A 22,770-nucleotide genomic window follows, 5' to 3' on the forward strand; every position below is an offset into this window, starting at 1 on the left:
AGGCCTACCTCCTGAAATTGTTCCAGGCATTTGTTGAAGCCCAGGTTAAAATAGACAAAGGCTTTATCAGCCACCATCTTCTTGAGTTCCATAGACTTCAGGAATTGGGCCATCCTCTCCTCATGGGAAATCTTTGCAAACTCCAAAGCAGCAGTTGCCTCCTCATCTCGGACCCGAGAAGATTCAATCTCTTCTTTGGCTGCTTACACCTCCAGGCGAGTGATCTCGAGCTCCTTTCGGGAGGACTCCAATTATGCCCGGGCTCCAGCCAGTTCTGCTTGAACCAGGTCTACTTGATGTTTCCAGCCAGCCTTTTCCCGGGCCAAAACATGCTCGTGGAGTTCCTTCATTTTTCCCACTTCCTCATGAAGCTTATCATGCGTCTCCCGAACAGTGGTGGCTTGGATATTGGCTCTCCCTGCAGCGTTGGCTACTTTCTCGAAAGCAGATACAAGCATTTGCAAGCCCTGTAAACCGAGAGGCTCATAAATCGATACATAATAAAATAATAGGGCGAAAGTGAGGGAACTTAAAGAAAAGGATCGGGTGACTCCTTCCCATAGCTTCTGGTTAGGGTAGAGACCCATGAGATGCTCCACTTCGTCCGAACGGAGAAGGCCCCGTATCATCTTGGTAAGGTCTGTACCGACGTCCTCACCGAAAATGTTTGGCCAGCTCAGGGACCTTCCACCCTGAGAACTAGGGCTGGCAGATGAACCGGGAGGAGGGTGTGATCGAATAATTTCTTCGGGTTCTTCCTCCTCCACAGTAACTATCTCCAGGACTGGCTCCAGCACGGCCTTTCTTTTGCGATGATTCAAAGGCGTCAGTTCCTCTTCATTAACCAGCAGTCTCTCCTGGGGTCTCAGTCTCCGCCCGGGTTCGACGCCCTTCATTCTCTTGCCCTTCCCGGGCCTCAGCCTCTTCTCGGGCTCGGCATTTCTCTTGTTCCTGTGCTTCCCGGGTCCTTTTCTCCACCCGGGCCTGCTTCTGCTTGGCCTTTTTCTTGGCAGCTGCTGCGAGAAGGCTGGCCTTAATCATGTCTTCTGTTACACCGAAGATAATATGTTTAAAAAAAAGGGGGGGACAGTCAAAAGCTGAAAGGGAGAAGTAATTTACCAGCCTGAGGACCAGCTTGACCAAATTTGTCCATCATCTGGTCTACAGGGTCTTCAGGCCGAGACCCGATCCCATAACAAACCAAGTTATACCCCCCAATCAACACGGAAGATAGGAAAGATTGGCCCTCTATGGCGTCCCAAGCCTGGGTGAAAGGGGGAAGGAATTTATAGTCTCGAGGGAGCTCAGGTTGCTCGCGCAAAAAAGATGAGAAATCTGTCAGACAGGTCAGTGGATTGAGAAGTTGAAGAAAGAAAAATTTGGTTTTCCACCCCTTCAAAGAGGATGGAGGAGACCATGAAATAGAAGACCCCATCATTGAAATGGCAAGAGTAAAAAAAATGAAAAATGGAGGAGTTGATAGGTATGTTTTTCATACGGAGGAGAATGAAAGTGGCAGCCATGATCCTAAAAGCATTAGGGTGAAGGTGGTTAATCGGGAGCCTAAAGAACCGGGCAACCCCTTCGAAAAAATGGTGGACTGGGAATCAAAGACACTCTTAAGTTGTTCTATGAAGAAGGTTTGAAAGCCCGGGGGAGGGGTGTCTGGGTGATCATTTGGCCTAGGAATTTGGATTTTATAGGTGGGAGGGATTGATCCCAAGGACCTAATTTCATCAGAGGCCCCGGGACGGAGAGTGGAGGTCACTAAGGAGAACCACAAGGGCCCTGTAACCTTCTCTTTCCCTTTTCCCTGGGGGCCAGAGGTTCGGTAGGAAGAAGTTTTAATGGTTTGTTTTTGCGAAATAAGTCGGGAAGAGGGGATGGGGATGGCTATGGGGATATGAACTGAGGTTTCAGAAGGAGTCGGGGAGTTGTCTTCCGACCAACCCCTGACGTTATGACCAAAAGTAGAAGAAGTAGAGTTTGACATGACTAAGGAGAAATAGAGTTGATAGGGAAAAAGATACTTACTGGAAATGAAATGAAGGTGGTGACTGGTGGCTGGTAAGCGCAGAGATCGCCGGAGTTAGGATTTGTGCGTCGGAGAGCTCGAGGGAAAAATTTGCAAGAGCTTGGCTACTAGTTCGAATTTGCAACTGATTTTTGAAAAATAAGTGAACTACTATATATAAGAGGAGGGAGTTGATATGCACCATTGATCTAAATGAATCGGACGAGTTAGATTGACATAGGAAATCGCGCGGGATATTTGAAAATACAGGCTCGGAAATCGATGCGACACAATGATTCTTTTCTCGGAATACGAAAAGTGTCTGACATATTTTAATTGTAGGGCTTACGTCAGCCCTAATATCATGACATCAGCACTAATGACTCAGATACTAAACGACAAATAGTTTCTCTTGACCGGGCACACAAGACCGATCGGGACAGCGAGTATGACTCTAGCCCGACTATTTAAGGAGAGAGTGATGATACCCCGGGATGTCCCGGGTCATGAATAATGCCCGGGATGTGCCAGGCCATGGATAGCGCCCGGGTCAGGAAGATGGATTATTCTCGGGTCGTGGGCGGTTAGGGTCAATAAGACGACAATCTGAGTAGAAATCCGGATCTCAAACTGCCCGGGACATAACCTCCCCGATCTGTTGGATGCCCGGGCTCTCATGTAAATTCCCGAGAGGCATTCTACCTGGGCCGCTTCGATATGAGTGTCGCATTTAATTACGTCGACAAAGTAGGGTGTGTGTGTGGCCGACCTATCTCTGACACCAATACAAGTGGTTGACAAAATCAGGTAGGCTGGATGTGACTAGTATGAGATTTGACATGTCAGAATAATAGGGTATAATCAGCCGTCCTACTATAATTAATTAGCATCGCAAAGAACGAGGTCATCATTACATCCTCTACTATAAATACCAGGTTCCCTCTTTGCATTTACTCTCTATTCAGATATTGAATGCACACACTTGTTACTCATTTATTGCCCACATTAACACCATTCTCACAACTATCACTTGGTTACATTGGTTTCTTGCTTGAGTCGTTCACTGACTTAAGCATCGGAGTGGTTACGCCGAACACCCTTCCAGCACCCATTCACGTGGTTACTCTCTTGTTTGCAGATCTTCTCGGCTGCCCAAGGAAGAAAGCTTCTGATCCGAACATTTTGCTCTTATTTCTCTCATCGTACTGATAGCAGATCCAGTTGAGCACCCGACCCGGCCCATCTTTTTCACCCGGATCGCATCACGTCACCTAGTCTGTCAGGGTTAATACATTTAATCCTGTTCCAGGTTCATATCTATCAAGGCACCGTTTGGTATCCTGTAAAAGTGGCTATTTTGTGTTAAATTCAGATTTAGTACCGTGATTGGTACGAAGACAATGTATGTGTCCTTGTGTATGGGCCCATTACAATTAACTGTATGGCAGATATTATTAATACTATATGCAGCCCAAGACAAGTATATGCAATATCTATAGTGACATGTAGTACACACACATTTTACCGAAATAACCTCCAAGCCCTAGCATTTATTTTAACATTCACCGAGAAATCTAATTTATCTTCTCTCCGCAGCCGTAAATGGGAATGCAGCATCCATGAAATTCCTGTAAGAATAAAACTGGAAGCCATCTACTATCTTCTTACAAAGGGTTAAATATTTTTGTATCCATCATTTTTACAGAAGATCTGATTATTTTGTTTGTGTTTTTTCCAAGGCGAAGGAGAAAGAACCTACTTTGTTCACTTCTCAGTATTTGTGTTGGTTTCATTACATTTTCGTAGTATTTACTTACTTTATTTTTATGGATTTTTTTGTTGTACAGCTTATATACTTGTTGCGATATACGTTGCTATATGGTGTTCGTGTTTTTTAGTAGACCACTTTAAATGGTTAGAACTTGTGGCATAAATCTTTCTGTCATGGCTGAAGTACATCGGCACATCGCAACATTTGTAGCGCTACACCAACATTTGAGCAGGTCCTTCATGTTCTTAGTGCTGTTAACACGTTTCTTTACGACGTTTGTAGCACGGTCGCCTCTCAGATACCGTAGAAGAGACCGTTCTTACAATGTTACTGGGAGAATACCTGCTCAAATCAACCATCTACATAGGATTATTGAATTAGGAGATGTGCAGTGTGTTTTGAATTTGAGAATGGATGGTAATGAATTTGCACGTCTTTGCTATTTGGTAAAAAATGTGAGTGGCGTAGTGGATTCGAGATATGTTCGTATTGAGGAGAAGGTGGCGATTTTTTGATCTATTTTAGCACATCATAAGAAAGTTAGAGTAATTGGTCATGATTATTTACGAAGTGGACAAACAGTGAGATCTCATTTCCACGAAGTACTCCGTTCGATTCTCAAACTACACCCCCTACTACTTGTCAAACCACTTCCAGGGGATGAGAATTGCTCCAATAACACTTGGAAATGGTTCAAGGTAAGTCTCTTTACTCATTAGTTAGACGTCATGCATTTAAATCCATCATCTGAAGCATAGCAACCACAAATGTTTTTGCGACTAATTTGAAGTATATGAACAACATACATAATAGGGTTGTTTGTGTGTATTGGATGGAACATATATAAGTTTCCAATTACCAAATAAAGACAAAGAGAAATACATAAATAGAAAAGGAACAACAGCAATAAATGTTTTGGGGATATGCAATTGTGACATGCAGTTTATTTACGCACTAACCGGATGGGAAGGATCAGCGGCAGACGCTCATGTTCTACGTGATGCAGTTAATCGCCAAGATGGGCTAAAGATTCCAAGAGGTTAGAACTTCTCTTTCATAATTTGAGTAAGGAGTATAAATGTGTTTTTGGTTATGTTTCGTTAGAAGGATGTGCTAAAGATTCCAAGAGGTTAGAAATATACTTTGTTGGTAAGTCACTTCTGTATTTTTTATTTGTTGTCGCTAACTTTTAATACTATTGTCAAATGACAGGTTGTTATGACTTGTGCGACAATGGCTACCCAAACGTTGAAGGATTCTTGACGCCGTATAGGAGAACTCGATACCATATGGATCAGTGGGTGTGCGGTTTTTTTGCACCCCAGAATTACAAAGAGTTTTTCAACTCTAAACATTGTCATGCTCGTAATGTTATTGAAAGAGCATTTGGGTTATAGAAAAGACGATGGGCTATTCTTCGTAGCCCATCGTTTTACCCCTTGAAAGTACAGAATCGTATAGTAATGGCTTGCATTCTGCTACATAATTTCATTCGCTCCGAAATGGTAGATGACCCTGTAGATGTGTTTGATAAGTCATATGTTGAACTTACAGAAACTGGAGATTTTGACTTCATTGGCAATGTTGAATCTTCTTCTGCATGGGACACATGGAGGGAAAACTTAGCGCTGTGTATGTACCATAGTAACTGAGAAATGATGGTGTTCATGTATTTTTCTGTATTTGTGCTATTTTAGACAATGTGTGAAAGGGTGATGATTTATGTTTTCTGTTGTGATTGACGTTTTATGTCCTTGTATCTGTGATATGTAAAACTCGATATTGGTTGTGTATTTTAATAAATTTATGTATGATGGTTCCATTTTTCGACTAAAATAGTGTACATAAATAATTCTGCATTGTACAGGGATTATTATAAATTGTTCTAGTCATCATGGATATTAACTCACCTATTGCTACTGCAACTAGCACCGCTAAGAAATCTGAGATAATTCGCCGAGTGTGGACACAGAAGGAGGATGAATTCCTCATTCAGGCACTTAAAGAATAAGTCAATGACGGATCAAAGAATAAGTCAATGCCGGATCGAAGAGTGAAAATGGGTTTCGCTGCGGATACTTGACTGTGTTAGAGAAATCTATTTCCCAGGCTTTTCCAAACACCGATTTACGAGTGAACCCACATATTAACTCAAAGATACATGTCTGGAAAAGGACTCATGGTTCTTTGTTAACAATGCTTAGCAGGAATGGAATTGGCTGGAATGAATTAGACAAGAGGATTGAAGCAACTGACGAAACGTGGGATTCATTTGTGAAGGTAATCCTCTCTGGTAATTTTTTCGGGTTGCATTGTTTATTTACTACATAATTAGGTGCAGTGTGAAACTCCATTGTTTTTGTCAATTAAATTTAAATTTTGTACACTATTAAATCTGTAATATACAAACAGACTGATAGCAGTGTTCGTACGTGGCGTTACAAAACATGGCCCTATTTTCCCGATTGGTGCGAAATATTTGGAAATGACCGTGCAACGGGAACATGCTGAGAGCTTCGCTGAGGCCCTTCAAGGTGTACTGAACATGACTGATGATAATGATATTGTGCCCGAAGATAAAATTGGACCGAATACTCTCTTCCAGGAGACTGAGGAAGCAGGTGAATCCATGTCGGTGTCAAATGCTCCATCTGTGAACAAAGTTTGTAGTAAATCAAAGAACACGAGGAAACGGAAAAAGCATTCAGAAGGTGAGAAGCGATTCATTGATGCCATTAACAATTTCACTGAGATGTCAAGATCTAAAATGAGCGAATTTGTGAAGCGAATTGGCGTTGAGTATGATAAAATAAACGCAACAAAAGATGTGTTTGATGTGCTAGAATCAATCCCCGAACTAAGTGCAGATGATATTGTTGTTACTGCTGCATTGCTAGCAGAAAATCCAAAGCAACAGAATCTGTTGTTTAAAGCTCCTCAACATGCAAGGCTGAAGTTGGTTCGAAGGCTCCTTAAGGAAGACTGAACTAAGAAGAACATAGTTTAAATCACACTTCATACATTCCACTTGACGAAGTTTCTGAAATGGGAAGAAATTGTTTTGTATTTTGTTCATGACAGTGTTTAACTACCTATTACAGTATCTTTTTTGTTTGTTGAATGGTCTAGTTAGTTGCTTTGGTCCTCTCTTTCAGAAACCTTTGGAATATTTTGTACATGAAACGATTGTGGCAATGTATGACTTTGTATCTATTTTTTATTGTCGAAATATGATGAAATTACACTATTACTTTACTTTATTTTTCGATTGTTCACATTGAAAAAAAAATTTGCACTTGATATTTAATGTTTTGGAACCAGTAACATTAACTTGGGTGAGTATGTACAATTGTTGGAACAAAAACAAAATCATTACTGCCTATATGCACAACAGCATTACGGACCATTGCACCCAAGACAAATTGGTGAAAACCAACAAAAAATGTTCCAAAACTAATTATCTTACCACGGATGCAACATTTAGCCACTGTAGTTTATAGCACATTTTGATTCTTCCTAGCATTTGATTTCTACCGATTCTCTCTCAGCCAATGCCGCATGAACGTGCTCATTTGTACCATCATTATCTGCATCTGTAATCATTTTCTGCCCCTCAAGATCATTAACCATCTTAGGCTTCTTACCCTTGTGTTGTAGTGATGAGGAATATTCATTCCGGTTGGCAGAGAGTAATCCATTGACAGCAGTAGGCGGAACAATTTCATCCACTTTGGTTGTTGTTGGAGGCGTAGCTGTTGGGAAACCTAATATGACATCTCCATCGGTTTTGAGATCATTCTCATCGTCCGATGAAATTAGTATGATATCGATTTCAACTTCATCGTCACTTGATATAAGCTCAATAACATTTGGGAATACATATTTATAAGTGCTATTCACCGACTCCTCAGATGATACATCAAAATCTCTAGACATTTTTCCTTACACTACATTTGTGGTGTTTACAAAATGCTTACATGTCCGAGTACCAAGGAAAGAATGAGTTAAATAGAAGTAATACATGTATTTATGATGGTACACCTACTACCAATATTGCAATGTCCATCTAATCTGTTCCCCCTAGCAGGGTTTGACAACTAATATTTATTGTAATGTCTTATCTCTATTGGAACCAGAAAAATATTAAATACATTGCATCATCAAATGGAGAAGCATTAAATTTGCTTAAAAATTGATCCACAAAATCAACACAAGCCCTATTGATACATTGTATGATAATTCGAGGGAGTAAACAAATAGCACAAATATTGTTACAAAGTCATTGAAGGGACACTGATTTGCTTGCATTGTCCCAAAATACAAAATGTAAAAACCAACAACCGATCGTCGTACCTAACACTGCATCATTCTACATGAAAATGAATGATACAACATACATGTACAACTATAAGAGATCATACAAATATTTATAAATATCTTACTTTGACAAAATAACACACAATAGTAAGAATAAGAGGAATACACTTACGAAACAACAAGTGCACCCGAAACAACAACAAATATCATCTGATGAAATAGGCATGGGCTTCGGGACCATTTTTTCATTGTCTCCGGTTGCTTCTTTTACGTCACCAGCAAGTACAACAAATTCTTTTGTGGGGGCGATTGATTCTTTCTTTCTTGGGTAACAATCTTGAGTAAATGAATGTTCCTGCGTCGAGGGACCTTTGTGATTGATACGTGTTTGCTTCGTACCATTGCTAGAGCCACTAGCATATTCCATTGACATGCTATTTTTGTGTATCACATTATTTCCTTGATACTGGTCATGCTAGATGAATTTGTTCCGATGGTTAAGAGATGCCGGACATATGTAGTAAAATTTCCCCAGACGAGTGGATCGATCACCATCTTTCCGTAAGAGCATCAACCCATTGCCACACTGGCATTCAGGTGTAGGCTTTGTCTCCATAACAACTAAGAATTGAACACATTAACTCACAATACAGAATAAAAACATGTAATTAATTAAATATATTTTATTATAATCATGGAATATGTAGTGACCTACTGAAATATACCTATTTACAAAAACAAAAATTAGGTTTTAGAAGAAGAGAATATCAAGGTTACATACGGTATGAAATTACAAATATGAGTGATCGTATCTTGGCGATTGATCAGAGCGTAATGAAATTAAGCAAGATTACAACAATAACATATAATCATATGCTAAGACGCGAAACAAATGGACACTCAATCTAAACTGACATTTGGGGTTTTATTTGAAGAAAATAAAATAATATAATAATCTGTTAAAAACAAATGTGTTCACTCACGGTTTTCACCCGACGAAATGCTTGCCTTTGTACAAAAAAGCGTTCGGCGTAAAGATGAAGCAGTGTGTACGCTACTGATGTGAAGAGAAAGATTACAGAAAGTGAACAAAAACATCGAATATAATAAATTTAATAAAGATAATTATATCATCCAATAAATCAAATCGTACCATGATGTATATAATATAATACTAGTCTGTCGCTACAGTGTGGTAGAGTCGGTCCAATTATTAGAGGATGCTGGTCATTTACAGTGGAGCTCCACCATCCACTGTACTTTTGAATTTTTTTAATTAATTATGGAAAAAAAAACCCATTAAAGCTCTACAGAGAAGTTTAACGTCATTTTGAAAAACATAAATTAGTTAAATTTGATTAAATGATTTTCTTAAATCAACCACCGAAATTAATTCAATATAACCGATATTTTTTCAAAAAAATAAAAACTGGATTTTTCCTAGTTAATCTTAATTCGATTGAACGAGATTTTTCCCACTCCTTTGTGTGATTTGACCACCTCCTACCTAAGTAAAAATGTATTTTATTTTTTCAAAAAATTAAAAATGATACCTTTTAAAATTAATTTACTTACCTGCAGGTTTCAAAAAAAAAAAAAAAATTTACCTTCAGGTTAGTCAACATATTGGACTAGAGTATTCGTTCATGCTAACATTTAATAATTCATAACTCCGACGATGAAAACAAAAGGCAGAAATTTCTGGAGATTTGAATGTGATGTGATCTTTTTATTTTTATTTATTTATTTATTTATAATTTTAATATATAAATAAAATAAAACTTATATACACATGATAGTATATAATAATGTGAAAACACATTCGACTCCTTTTACATCCGATTAATCTTTTGAATAATATTTTAGTGTTGCAGCCTTTTAAATAAAATTATAAAATTCACCTTTATTTTATTTTTCAACTTTTTCCTTCTTTTTTTAATGATTTTGGGTACAATCGTTGACTTGGTTGGATATATAGTACTGGTTGACCATGTACCCAATCTGAAAATGCGTTAAATATTTACGAGTTTACATTGAATAAAAAAAAATTAGAAAATGATGAAAAGTGGAAGAAACGTGGAACTAAAGTAATAATAATAATAATAATAATAATAATAATAACCTTAACCTGTGGATCATGATAATATATAATATAATATACAATAAAATATAGGTTAACACAACAGTACAATTTACAAAGACGACCAAAACTGTTATTGCGACAGGTTTTTTCAGCCAATTGGATTCATTTACTTGGGCAAGAAAGAGCCAAAAATACCAAAAAAAATGTAATAAGATAAGATGAATGACATATCTGGTCCAAACACAGATAATGCAGTGCTGGAGAATTCACCAATAAATTCAGTCGAGTTTCTACTGTGCGATGACGTATCGTTTCTTCCAACCTCACATCCCAACTCTCAATGATTGGACCGAAAATGGGAAATCAAATTATTATTTCTCCTCGTATATATTACCCCGATCTGCATATTATTCTTTCCCAAACCTCAGAAAAAGTCTTAGAATTTCTTCTTTTTTTTGTGGAGGAGAGAACCCAAAAAGGTGTATCTTTTACACTGTATTAAAATTCCTTCTCTTGATTGATATCGATGCATATTCGTTCGTAGAAGAGAAAGAAACAACGAAACAAGCTTTTTTCCTTAGGAACCAAGAAGGGGAGCTGGAGGGGGAGAGAGAAAGAAATAGAGAATTTCTGTTGAAAGATCTTGTTTTTCTTTCGTCTGGTAATTATCTACATCCCATAAAACTCTGATTTCTGAAGCAAGCAACCATCTTCGGAATCCTGATTTGAATCTGATCATACGTCGCTCTTTCAGGGATGTCGACAGGTATGATCAGTGATTCGTTGGTGATGAATACGGGACCTGTGAGCACCGTCATTTCAGGTCAAACGGAGGTGGATTTTGCGGAATGCGATTGTTGCGGGCTGATGGAGGAATGCACCCCTTCATATATTGAAAAGATTCGTGAAAGGTACTCATGATCAGGAGATTTCTAAGAATTATCTTTCTAGAAAAATTTTGAGCCTGGCCCTGTCTATATGTAAGTTTATTGAATCATTTAGATTCCAAGATTAAAATTTTATCTTTTCTGCATCAGAAAACTTCTCTCATACGTAAAATGGAAACTGATTTTGAATATCTGGCTGAATTCATGGACTTACTTAGGTTTCGTATACTTAATCATTAGGTACGGAGGGAAATGGATATGCGGGCTTTGTGCAGAAGCTGTGAAAGACGAAATCTTGCGATGCCACAAACTGATAAGCCTGGATGAAGCCATGGCCCGGCATTTCAGCTTCTGCAACAAGTTTCGGGCTTCGGGCCCTCCGCAGGACCCTACCCCGCGTCTGATCCGGGCCATGAGTCAGATCTTGAGGAAGAGTTTGGATAGCCCGAAATCTCTTACCCGAGCAGCCCGACCAGAAACATGGGAGAACTCGGCGGCGCCGTTTTGACTCGTTCGGGTAGCTGTCTACCGAGTTTGACCCTTGTGGGAGGCCTCCATATCGAAGAAGGTTGTGAACGAATGGACAAAATTGCCGAGTGAAAGAACTTAAAAACAAATTAAGGACTTGGGTGCTTAATTCGGATTAAGTGGAAATTCTAAAAATCGTCCTGTAAATTGATCTATGAAAAGTTTTGATACTCTAGTAGCCAAAATTATGTTTTAGTGTAATAAATTATTATTTTTTCTCTCCATATTTATTCTGATTTTTGCTGGATATTGTTCCGAAAGAAATTGAGAATTCTAACAAAAAAACTTGGATTCAGTTTTATTTTTGTTTTGGTAATTAAGAGAGGGGTTTCACGATGGTGACAAAAATTACCTATGTTAAATCTTTGTATGGTGGTTTATTGAATTGAAAATGATGTTGTAAATATGGTGATGATTTCGGATGTTTTAATTTGGTTCTCTTTCATGTTGTATAATATATATTAGCGGTCGAGACACACACGTTGTTTGTGTAGTATATTTTTTGTTTTTGAAGTAATTGATCAAGCTATGATATCTTAATGAATCTGTACACAGGCCATTGGATGTTTCATACATATCTAAAAATTACAGTATGATAAACGAAGCTCTGAAATATATGTTAAGGTCATTTGTAAATATATATATCACGATCTCCATAATTTGTATGAAGATAAAAATAGATACAATTAAACAAATTTATATAATCGATTTTGAAAGACGTGACGGATAAAGCACACCATCACGTTCAAATGTTGATCAGCAATCCTACAATTAAAAAAAAAAATAACGTATGTTTTTGTAGCTCATGCATGCCACTTCACCAAAATAAAGAGAACAAATATAGTTTTGATCTCACTTTGATCAAAATATATCAAAATATAATATACTCCAATTCAAATTGAATTTGCATCAATTTAAATCTTGAAGATGCTAGACATAGTTTTGTGTGAATGGATGTACAATTACATGTAATATTGATATATTCAAAATCATTTTGTATCCTTTATGTACTCAGGTTTTTATTGTTTTTATGCAGAATTTGTGTTGAGGAATTCATCAAACAGTTGGAGCACATGATTAGCTAACGAGCAAAATTGGGATAAGGGGAAGTAGGACGACTATACCTTGACCAATAATTTCAAGATTGTGGTCACAACAAATAGAATGAGAACTGGATATTAAGATTTCAACGTATAGTGGTGAAGCATAAATGATGAGAAGTCTGAGTGGTAAATGGTCTAATGTGCTCAGATTGATAAAAATATGCAGACTATAAGATTTTCAATTCAGCGATCAGAATTATTTGATTGTTTAGAATTTCGGTAGTCGTTCACTTTGAAAGTTATGCATATTTATAGTTGAAAAGCTCCAACGATCGGATTTTCTTTTCAACGATCATTTGTATTGGTTCCCAACAATATGACATACTCCATTCTTATCATTAAATGTTATGAATGATCTTTTTGCTTTAGCTACTTTAAGTCTATGTTTTTGATAAAGCTGATACTCCATGTCTGAATTAGATGGCTTTCTGGCATTTGGTAGTTGGTAGGATAATGTGTAATATTTTCATTTGCACCATTCGTCTGAACGGCTTGACTTGTAATATCTTCCTTGAAATGCTCAAAACTGTTCGTTTGTAGTGCGGTTGGAATGTGACGGTTTGAACCTTTGTACTTCATTGAATTTTTGGATCGGTCAGCTTTGTCATATGATCTCTTGCACCTAGAGTTCAATAAATACAACGGTTTGATTTCTTGACAAAACGGCTTGAACTCCTAATTGGCTTGAAATGACTGATTTGATTCAGTGATATGAAGAACCTGAAATACATTTGAAGGAGGCAGGACCTAAAACAGCTCGATGTTCACCAAAACTTAATGATACTTGAAATATTATAATAATTTTCTCCTTTTGGGTGATTACAAACCAAGCTGCAAGTCTGTGCAAGAAGTTACATATAACAAAATTTACATGGATTTGAGCAAGATGAATTTCATTGAAAAAATGAAATGTCATTTTACTGGTGCATAAAATTAAAAACATTTCCTATTACATCTAAGAATAAATTTATCTCTTAAGTTGCCACGTTAAGTTTAAGGATGAAAAGTTTATGTTAGAATTTGAGAAGAAAATATTAAGTTTTGAATTTATTCGAGTTAAAAACGCTTCATGGTTTAGTCATTAAGTTATTAAATCGAAAGGCTCGGGTTTATGTCTAAGAAAGATATTAGAGGACAAATTTAAGCTTATATGGTGATTTGGGATAGACTCGAGTCAATAAAAGTAAGAAAAAGTCAAAATTGAGAATTTTAAGGTTCAAGGGCAAAATGATCATTTTGCGTCCCGGGTAGTACGAAAGGCTTGGCGATGCCCCGAAGAATCATAATATATGTTAAATGATATTTTAAAATGTTTATGATGAAAATATGAAATTTTATGATTTATGATAAAGCTGTGCAATTTTTACTGTTAAAATACTATTTTTCAAATGTGGAAATGACACGATATTTTATGATTTAAAAAAGAAAATAAAAATATTTGGAAGGACGTGAATTGACTGTGACAAAGAGGATATGATATACGATTTTTGGGAATATCGTGAGAGAGAAGGCCCAAGAGGGAGCCCAACGATCGTATTTCCATTTTACATCGGTGCCTAACGCCCGTCACCATGCGCAATTGTGAGCTAAGACTGGTCAGTCGATCAGAGGATAAAGCTAGTCACTTTCAAGGATCAAACTTCACCCAAAATAAAAGATCGAGTGATGGGCACCTTGAGGTAATTCAAACACAATATTTTCAATGAGCTGCAGTAGCTCGTGTTCTAAAAATGTTTACACCGATGAATTAAATCGAGTTTGATTTTAAATCAAGCGGAATACACTCGAAGTAATCATTCATTTAGAAAAACTAATATATTTTAAAGCCTTTTAGATTGTGTAAACTGATCGACTGAAATACGAGGAATCAGTTATGTCTTGTATGAGTTCAGTTATGATGAGAACTGAACTGATATCAACTGAACTGATCAAATCACTTTAAAACACAGTTAATCAGTTAATACACAAGATATGTTTATGGATGTTCGGAGACTTCAACTGCTTCTACGTCACCCCTTCTACCACCTCGGGTAGGATCCACTAAAATACTTTGATTTATACAATACCTTGTACAAATCTACTCGACTTAGGACTTACCCTACTGCCTAACTGAACTCCTAGCCTAGACTGAAGGCAACACCTTCCAGCCAACACTTGTTTAACGTCTATGTGTCAAAGATTACATACACAAAACGTCTTTGTTCAAGACTCACTCAGTTATTCAATAATATCTGCTATCTGATATATTTGAGTGATTGTGTGTGTGGATGTGTGAGAACTGAACAGTGAATACAGATCGAAAGTGTTCTCACGCACTGAGGGAAAAGGGCTTCTATACTAAGCTGATAAATACGTTGAAGTGTTCCTTCAAATCTGGGCAAATTGCTTCTTGTAAGCTGATATACAATATGTGTGCTCTTTGTTTTCTCTCTTATGTTCATCCGCGCACTTCTCACTGATCTTCATCTTCTATTTATAAGCAGGAAGCTTGATCGTACAGTGTTCTGGAACATTTGGACTTTAAGCTCTGATGCAACGTTCATTATTCTCCTTTGACTGGACAATTTCTTTTTCACCTTTGTGCACAACTGGAATCCACTTGGATAAGCTTGTCTTGATTTGCAACTGATTGGTTCTAACTGATGTTTTGAACTATTCATCTGAACTGATCTTCAGTTGGGCTGGTCAAATCAGTTGACTCGTCAGTTGAACTGATTTCACTCTTTCAGTTGAACTGGTCAGCTGGGCTCTTCATCAGTTGACCTCTTCATCAGCTAGCCGGGCTTCTGAAGTTCTCCTGCTGAACCACCAATCAACTGGACATTCAGTTGAAATGTTCGTTGACATTTCAGTTCGATTGGTTCAGTTTGTGCGATCAATTTGACGTCTTCAGTTTGTGATTTTGACAGTTTGTAACTAATCTCAGCTCTGCGGATTTAGGTAAATTTATCAGTAACAAAATAACAAGTTCTGTTAAAATCAAAATCAAGATTGCTAACATGAAATGTTCCAACACAAAATGATAAAGGATTGAAAGCTATAGGCTTTACGATTTATGATTTATTTATGATAAAAATGATATTTTAAATAAAATTATTATTTTAATGCATGTTCTTGTATATGTATTATTTGTTATTCCTGTTTAGAACATGCTGAGTCATTAGACTCACTGAGTTTGAATGATGCATGTGATGATATTGAGAGAGGCGCTGACGCTTGAGTGGGTCGAGTCCGGCTATACACTCCCGAGGGCCTTTATTTTCTGCATTAGCTTGATAGTTAAAAGTTTTAAAAGATTATGTTAATGATTTTATTATTGACTTTTATGCTTTATTTTGAAGTTAGTCGGTTCATGTTAAAAGTAGAAGTTGAATTTGGTATTTGACGATTTAGGGATTTTTATGCATTTGAGATTTTAATGTTAAATTATTTTGATTTCTGGAAATTTTATGTTATTTTAATGGTCAACTTCGAAAATCGATGTTTTATAAATAAAAAAAAAATTAATAGGATTTTAAAGATAAAAAACGGAGATCGTTTCAGTTGGTATCAGAGCGAAGGTTTTCTCCAAAAGGTTTTGTTACTGCCACTCCTAGAAGCACATGAAGTCATGTCTCAAGTCTGTGAGTTTTACTTCTTTAATTTTATATGCTAAAATTTTAAATGCTTTCATGATGCATGATATAGAGGTTAGGTGCATCATATTTTTAAATTAAATGCATGTTGGTTACGTGGTTTGGACGGTGCGCACAGTTATGCCCTCGAGAAGTGAGGAGAATTTGGTTTTGCGTATCTCGAGTTTTGCACTACCTAAGACTAAGTTGAGGCGAATTGAACTTGGTGATTTAGGGTTGCTTGTTTCGAATCCTACTTTGTGTAGGAAGAGAATTTCGAACTAGGTAGTTATGGATTGAATTTTTTAGGAATCATGAACTTAGGGACTGAATTATAATACTTTGAGGGACTTAATTGCAAGTTTTTGGAAATATTGAGGCTATAATTCAAAAATCTAGAGGGCTTAGTGTAAAAATCTGAAAACTTGGAGGGCTAAATTGCGAAAACTTTTGTGCTAAATTGGAGAATTCAAGAATTTTTGGGTCTTGATTGCAAATTTTAGGAGAATTATGGGGCCATTTTAGCAATTTTCAAAATATATGGGAGCCGTTTTGGATTAAATTCGCTAGTTTGAGGAGCTAGGAATGCGATAAGTTAGGCTTAATCGAATAATCCAAGAGCTTTGGGATTTAGGTTGCAATTTACTAAAAAATAAAAGGATTTATTGGAATGTAGTCAGCAAGTAAATTAAAAATTAAGGGTTACATAAGGAATTGCGATTGAGGAAATTAGACGGATATGTAAGTATGACGATGTCCCAGGAGGAACGAAAAATATGGGTATTAGCAATGTTGATGAGAAAGTAAGATTCGTCGAATTAATAATTTTTGTGTATCATAGTGGATTATAGAGAATTACGATTGTACTATAGGTGTTGTGATTTTATGACTTAAAGAACAAATTATATAAATATTAGAAATAAGATTTAATCGACAATATTATTATTTTTGGTTTTATCGTGAGATACAAATACCCTTGGGTTCAACGATTGCTATTATATCAGGAAGTTTGAGAGTTTTGTACTGTAGATTCCAGAATTTAGGTAAGATAATTGAGAGGAGAAAATCAGTAAACGAAATTCGTGTAAATTGGGATATTAGGCAAAACTATGTATATAATGTTATGAAGGAGTCGAGGAATAAAAACTAAGAATATGGGAGTTCGTATAATTCTCGTAAGCTTCAACTTATAGGATTTGAGAAAAATATTATTTGGGAACTATACGAGGTAATTGTGAAATATGAGAAGTAAGTTAAAAGAAAGAATTTCATTTTGGGTTGACACTGCAATTGTTGTGATTTCTAAGGTCCAAAAACCTCTATCTTGAAAGTTGTCGATAAACATTATAAGGATGGATTCATTTGTGGAAACGTTTAAAGTTATTAACAAACAACTCGTAGTGTCATAAAATAGTTATTTCTTTTGGGATTATGAAATTTGGAATCTAAATTCTAATTGGTGATCAAGAGTATAGTAAGAGACAATTATTTTGGGATCAATTGAAAATATGCATTGGGACTATGTAGTAAGTTCTATTTGGTAAATAATTTATGATTTTATGGATGCTAGGTTATGTGGATTATGAGATTTATGGTAATAAATGGAATTGAAGCCTCATGGATAAATTTTCGAGTTCCAATATAGGAAAGATTATTTTTAGGTAAAGGAATTACCTTGTGAATAATAAGTTTGGATTTTAGGAAAACACTTAAATTGAGATATGTAGGACCTTGAATTATCTTGGATACATTAAGTTAAGGAATGACATTTCTGGGATAAGGAAATTACTCTACCTTTTGGGATAACAATTAGATAATTGCCTTACGTGAAATAAGTCACAGAATATAGATAAAAATCGAGGAAAGAGTAGCATAATAAGTTTTGCATTTATACGATACTAAGGGTAAATTATTTTGGGAAGGTGGATAAAAGTTCTCGTCCCTAGAGTGTTAAGATTTTGTAACTGTAAAGCCATATTACATGATCTTGGGTAGAACCACTACAAGAAATTCCACATTCAACCACACTCAAAAGACGACGGTTTTATCAGAAACTGTTGTCTTTTGTGTTAAAATATTTAAAAGCTAAATTTTATTTTTTTTAAGAAAATATTTAACAATTATTGCATTTTTAAGATCAAATTTATATTAACCAGAGAGAGCAAGGTAATTTTATGTATTTTATAAAGGGATTTTTGGAAATATATATTTTTAATTTTTTTAATTTAAGTCTAATAATTTTATTAATCTTAATAGCCCTAATTTATTAATTAAAAAACTAGTGTTGATTGAGCCCATTAATTAAAAAGTTAAAAAGCCTTTGGTTTTTGTTTTTAAAAATTAAAAGAGTTCTACACACACACCTAAACACCTACACAAACCGAACATACACACAAATTCATGTGAACTCAAAGTGGAGCAATGGCCAAACCTTCAATGGACTTGCAAAGGTAAAGTTTCGATTTTTTTCCTCCTTCGTTCTTCGACTTTCTTCCTCGTTCTTCCTTCCAGCAACGATCACTCGACTCTCTTGTATTCCAAGGTGGGTTTTTTGTGGTGTTTTGACAAGAAAAAAGGGTACAAAAAAACAGAAATTGTCTTCTGTTCGTCACCGACGTTCCACCGCTACGGTATTCATATTTCGAGCGTTTTAAACTCAAAGGTACGTTTCTAAACCTTCTTTTTACACCATTTAAATCATATTATGTGTGTTTAATCATGCTTGCATGAAAAATATGAAACAATCCTTTTATTTTCGTTTTTAGGGCATCTACATGATAAAACTTTGATTTTTAAATCCATGGTTATGTTGCACAAAGGGGCTGCCATGATAAGGTTATGAAAGGGGACATTTTTTGGCATGATTAAGGGTCCATAGCGGCTTTCCTAAGGGCTGGAAAGCAAGAGGAAAACAAGAAACGAGAATTGGGATCATATATGAACTAGGGTTTTGGTTTTAGGTTTCTTGAAGGGGCAGGCTGTGGGCTGCTGTTGGGGTGTGTCCAGGGGTCAGAAGGGGATCTAGTCATGGTCCTAGATAGGCCAAGGGAAGGTTGGTGAAAAGGCTAGGGAAGGAGCGTGCGCTTTGGGTCGCTTAAGGCTTGTAGGGGCGCGGGTTTAAGGTTGCAAGTGCTAGGGCTGTAGAGGTTGGTCCAGTAGAGTTCTAAGGGTTCACTCTAGGTCCTAGGATGGGTACATAGGGTCTGGACATGATGGTTAAGAGCTATGCTCGATGGATTGAAAGTTGGCTTGGGCTAGGGTTTGATCAAATGTGCATAAGAATTCAGTAGGCTTTCTAAGCTATTTCGAAGGTCTTAAATGGTTTGATTTTGGTTGCGTAGGGTATGGTTAGGTGTTAATAAGCTATGGTTCAAGTTTGGTTAAGTTTTGAGTCGATTAGGGTTAAAACCGGGACGTGCGGTTAAGTTTTAAAAAGAATTGGAAAATTAGTTGAGGAGCTTAATTTTACGTCTAAGAAATGTTTATGGGTGTATTTTAAGGTGTCATGTTAAGTTTAAGGATGAAAAATTTATGTTTAGAATTTGGGAAGAAAATATTAAGTTTTGAATTTATTCGAGTTAAAAACGCTTCATGGTTTAATCATTAAGTTATTAAATCGATCGGGTTTACGTCTAAGAAAAATATTAGAGGACAAATTTAAGCATATATGATGATTTGGGATAGACTCGAGTCAATAAAAGTCAAAATCGAGAATTTTAGGGTTCAAGGGCAAAATGGTCATCTTTTGTCCCGGGTAGTACGAAAGGCTTGGCAGTGCCCCGAAGAATCATAATACATGTTAAATGATATTTTAAAATATTTATGATGAAAATATGAAATTTTATGATTTATGATAAAGATGTGCAATTTTTACTGTTAAAATGCTATTTTTCAAATGCAAAAGGACACGATATTTTATGATTTAAAAAGGAAAAGAAAAATATTTTGAAGGACGTGAATTGACTGTGACAAAGCGGATATGGTATACGATTTTTGGGAATATCGTGAGGGAGAAGGCCCAAAAGGGATCCCAACGATCGTATTTTCATTTTACATCGATGCCTAGTTCCCGTCCTCATGCGCAATGGTGAGCTAAGACTGATAAGTCGACCATACGATAAAGACTAGTCACTTTCAAGATCAAACTTCTCCCAAAATGATAAAGGATTAAAAGCTTTACGATTTACAATTTTACGATTTATGATCTATTTATGATAAAAATGCTATTTTAAATCAAAGTACGATTTTAATGCATGTGCTTGTATATATATTATTGTTACTTTTGTTTAGAGCGTGCTCACTATGTTTGAATGCTACATGTGATAATATTGAGGAAGACGCTGACGCTTGAGTGGGTCGAGTCTGGCAGTACACTCCCGAGGGGCCTTTATTTTACACATTAGCTTCATAGTTAAAAGTTTAAAAAGATTATGTTAATGATTTTATCAGTGACTTTTATTGATATGAATCTAGCCAGCCACTATGCGTTCCAAGAACCAATCCCGAGAGGACGATTGAAGATGTTAAATAGTTGCCCTTCATTCAACCAATGAAAGCTTGGAAATAAGGCTCGAGGGGTTCGGGTTGCATCACCATCAAGTAGAGGATGAATTGGAAGCTTGCACCTTAGCGCGTGGCGGAAAGTTTGAGCTGCCAGAAGACTATTTTCTTAACCTAGTTTCCTTAGTTTAATTAAATTCTAAATTAATTATTGATTTGTTATCTTTAAATATGCAATTTTCTATATTTAGGATTTCGTTACCTATATTTAAGCTATAATACCATGTAAATAATAAAACTTTTGTTCATTATTGATTTGATATCAAATTGTGAGATTTTATCTCAAATACACTTCGGTGTTTTCAAAATCGAACTTTCAAAGGTGGATTCTTTTGTCGTTCGTCTATCGATTTTCACGAGGGTTGCCAAGGACGGGTTCTTTGGAAGTTCTCTTGAACGTGATTGTTTCTATCGTTGATTAATTGTTGATAGACCGCGTGATCTAGAGGCGATTATCACATCTATCAATTACTTGTTTCAAAGATCGGGACAAATCAAAGATCTCGTGGGCGGGATCACATCAAGTGGTATTAGAGCTCGGGTTTTTGATTCAAGTAAGCGTATCCGTTCAATTCCTCGTAGGATTTTCAATACCGATTTTCGTGTAGCGATTTCTACGTATTTGTTGAATCTACAAAAAAAAAAAATTCACTATTACTTTTCATCCGACGGATTTACTGTTCACGTACTGTTCATCTTCCGATTTACTGTACATCGTGTCGGATTTAATGTTCATTGCAATCGGAATTACTGTTCACGGTACTGTTCATATTCCGATTTACTGTACATCGTATCGGATTTACTGTTCATCGCTTTCGTAATTATTGTTCACGTTACTGTTCATCTTCCGATTTACTGTTCATCGTATCGGATTTACTGTTCACAATACTGTTCAATGCAATTCTACTGTAGCGTCGTACTGTTCACCCGAAAAAAAAAAACAAAAACAAAGGGATACAATATGCTTGATAGTCAATTTCAGTCATTGTTGGTAGAATTTGGGAAAAGAATGGAGGAAGAATTTAAACATTTGCGTGAAAGATATGGGCGAGTGGATGAGAGTGGAAGGATGAGTAAAGAGGAGAGAAGCACGGCGACACCAGCGAGGAGTTCAAAACGTGGATATCAAGGTATATCGCAATTCTCACATAATTGTTTTTCTGATATTCGATGTTTGTGGTGTCTAGAGGTAGGACATGATTTTCATCATTGTCCAAATGAGAATGTGAAGGTAGTGGATTCCACTTCCAACCTTGAAGCCAAACCTGTGGATGATTTAAATGTTGAGGTTGATACTCCAATTGTGTCTCATGCGAATATTGAGTGTTGTGGTGTGGAGGGTGAGTTGTTAGATGATGTGCAAGTTGTTTCTTTTGCTCAACTGTCTACGAATGTAATATGTATTGATGAATCAATTTGTTATGAGTTGAGAGAAAAAGAAAATGGGATGGCCGAAAAAAAGAGTGATAAAAAAGGCAGGATGGCCATCGATGAACAAAAAGAGTTGTGTGAAAAAGAGGTCAAACAAACAAAAAAAAAATTATATGTATGGCCCGAAAGAGTGAGGATGAGCGACTCTTTATTTTGAATAAACCACTTCATGTACATCTGAGAGAAGTTAGTTTATTTTATTTTAATGAAATAGCCGGTTCGATCCCGAGAATTGTTAAACTCTACTTGCAGGATTGTGGAAAAGACATGAAATGTATTGATCTCCCTAGCTATCAAGAAAGACAAGATTTGAGAACAATTCTTTTTGTAGAAAGGGAGTATGATATGAATCTAGCCAGCCACTATGCGTTCCAAGAACCAATCCCGAGAGGACGATTGAAGATGTTGAATTTTGCCCTTCATTGAACCAATGAAAGATTGGAAATAAGGCTCGAGGGGTTC

At 36.5% G+C, this 22,770-nt stretch overlaps 2 protein-coding genes across 2 annotated transcripts; both read left to right on the plus strand.

Moving 5' to 3' along the window:
• Positions 1-1,442: 1,442 nt before the first annotated feature.
• On the plus strand, positions 1,443-5,809 carry LOC142506695 (uncharacterized). Its single transcript, XM_075619476.1, has 6 exons — positions 1,443-1,640; positions 1,704-1,831; positions 3,485-3,687; positions 4,311-4,483; positions 4,599-4,824; positions 4,998-5,809. The coding sequence occupies exons 1-6, from the start codon at positions 1,443-1,445 to the stop codon at positions 5,180-5,182; spliced, it is 1,113 nt and encodes a 370-aa protein (XP_075475591.1). The 3' UTR covers positions 5,183-5,809.
• A 4,661-nt stretch (positions 5,810-10,470) lies between these two features.
• Positions 10,471-11,845, plus strand: LOC142543046 (uncharacterized). Its single transcript, XM_075650031.1, has 3 exons — positions 10,471-10,846; positions 10,940-11,096; positions 11,313-11,845. The coding sequence occupies exons 1-3, from the start codon at positions 10,486-10,488 to the stop codon at positions 11,578-11,580; spliced, it is 786 nt and encodes a 261-aa protein (XP_075506146.1). The 5' UTR covers positions 10,471-10,485; the 3' UTR covers positions 11,581-11,845.
• Positions 11,846-22,770: the final 10,925 nt, after the last annotated feature.

Source organism: Primulina tabacum, chromosome 1, assembly GCF_025594145.1.
Source record: "Primulina tabacum isolate GXHZ01 chromosome 1, ASM2559414v2, whole genome shotgun sequence".
In the NCBI taxonomy this organism is placed as follows: domain Eukaryota; kingdom Viridiplantae; phylum Streptophyta; class Magnoliopsida; order Lamiales; family Gesneriaceae; genus Primulina; species Primulina tabacum.

What these genes read in the sequence shown, in the direction of transcription:
- LOC142506695 (XM_075619476.1), top strand. Translation starts at nt 1,443, where the DNA reads ATGGCAAGAGTAAAAAAAATGAAAAATGGAGGAGTTGATAGGTATGTT. An exon ending in TAAGTTGTTCTATGAAGAAG is followed by an intron (nt 1,641 to 1,703) that starts GTTTGAAAGCCC and finishes TGGATTTTATAG; the next exon opens with GTGGGAGGGATTGATCCCAA. An exon ending in ACACTTGGAAATGGTTCAAG is followed by an intron (nt 4,484 to 4,598) that starts GTAAGTCTCTTT and finishes CATACATAATAG; the next exon opens with GGTTGTTTGTGTGTATTGGA.
- LOC142543046 (XM_075650031.1), top strand. Translation starts at nt 10,486, where the DNA reads ATGACGTATCGTTTCTTCCAACCTCACATCCCAACTCTCAATGATTGG. An exon ending in TCTTGTTTTTCTTTCGTCTG is followed by an intron (nt 10,847 to 10,939) that starts GTAATTATCTAC and finishes TCGCTCTTTCAG; the next exon opens with GGATGTCGACAGGTATGATC. An exon ending in ATTGAAAAGATTCGTGAAAG is followed by an intron (nt 11,097 to 11,312) that starts GTACTCATGATC and finishes CTTAATCATTAG; the next exon opens with GTACGGAGGGAAATGGATAT.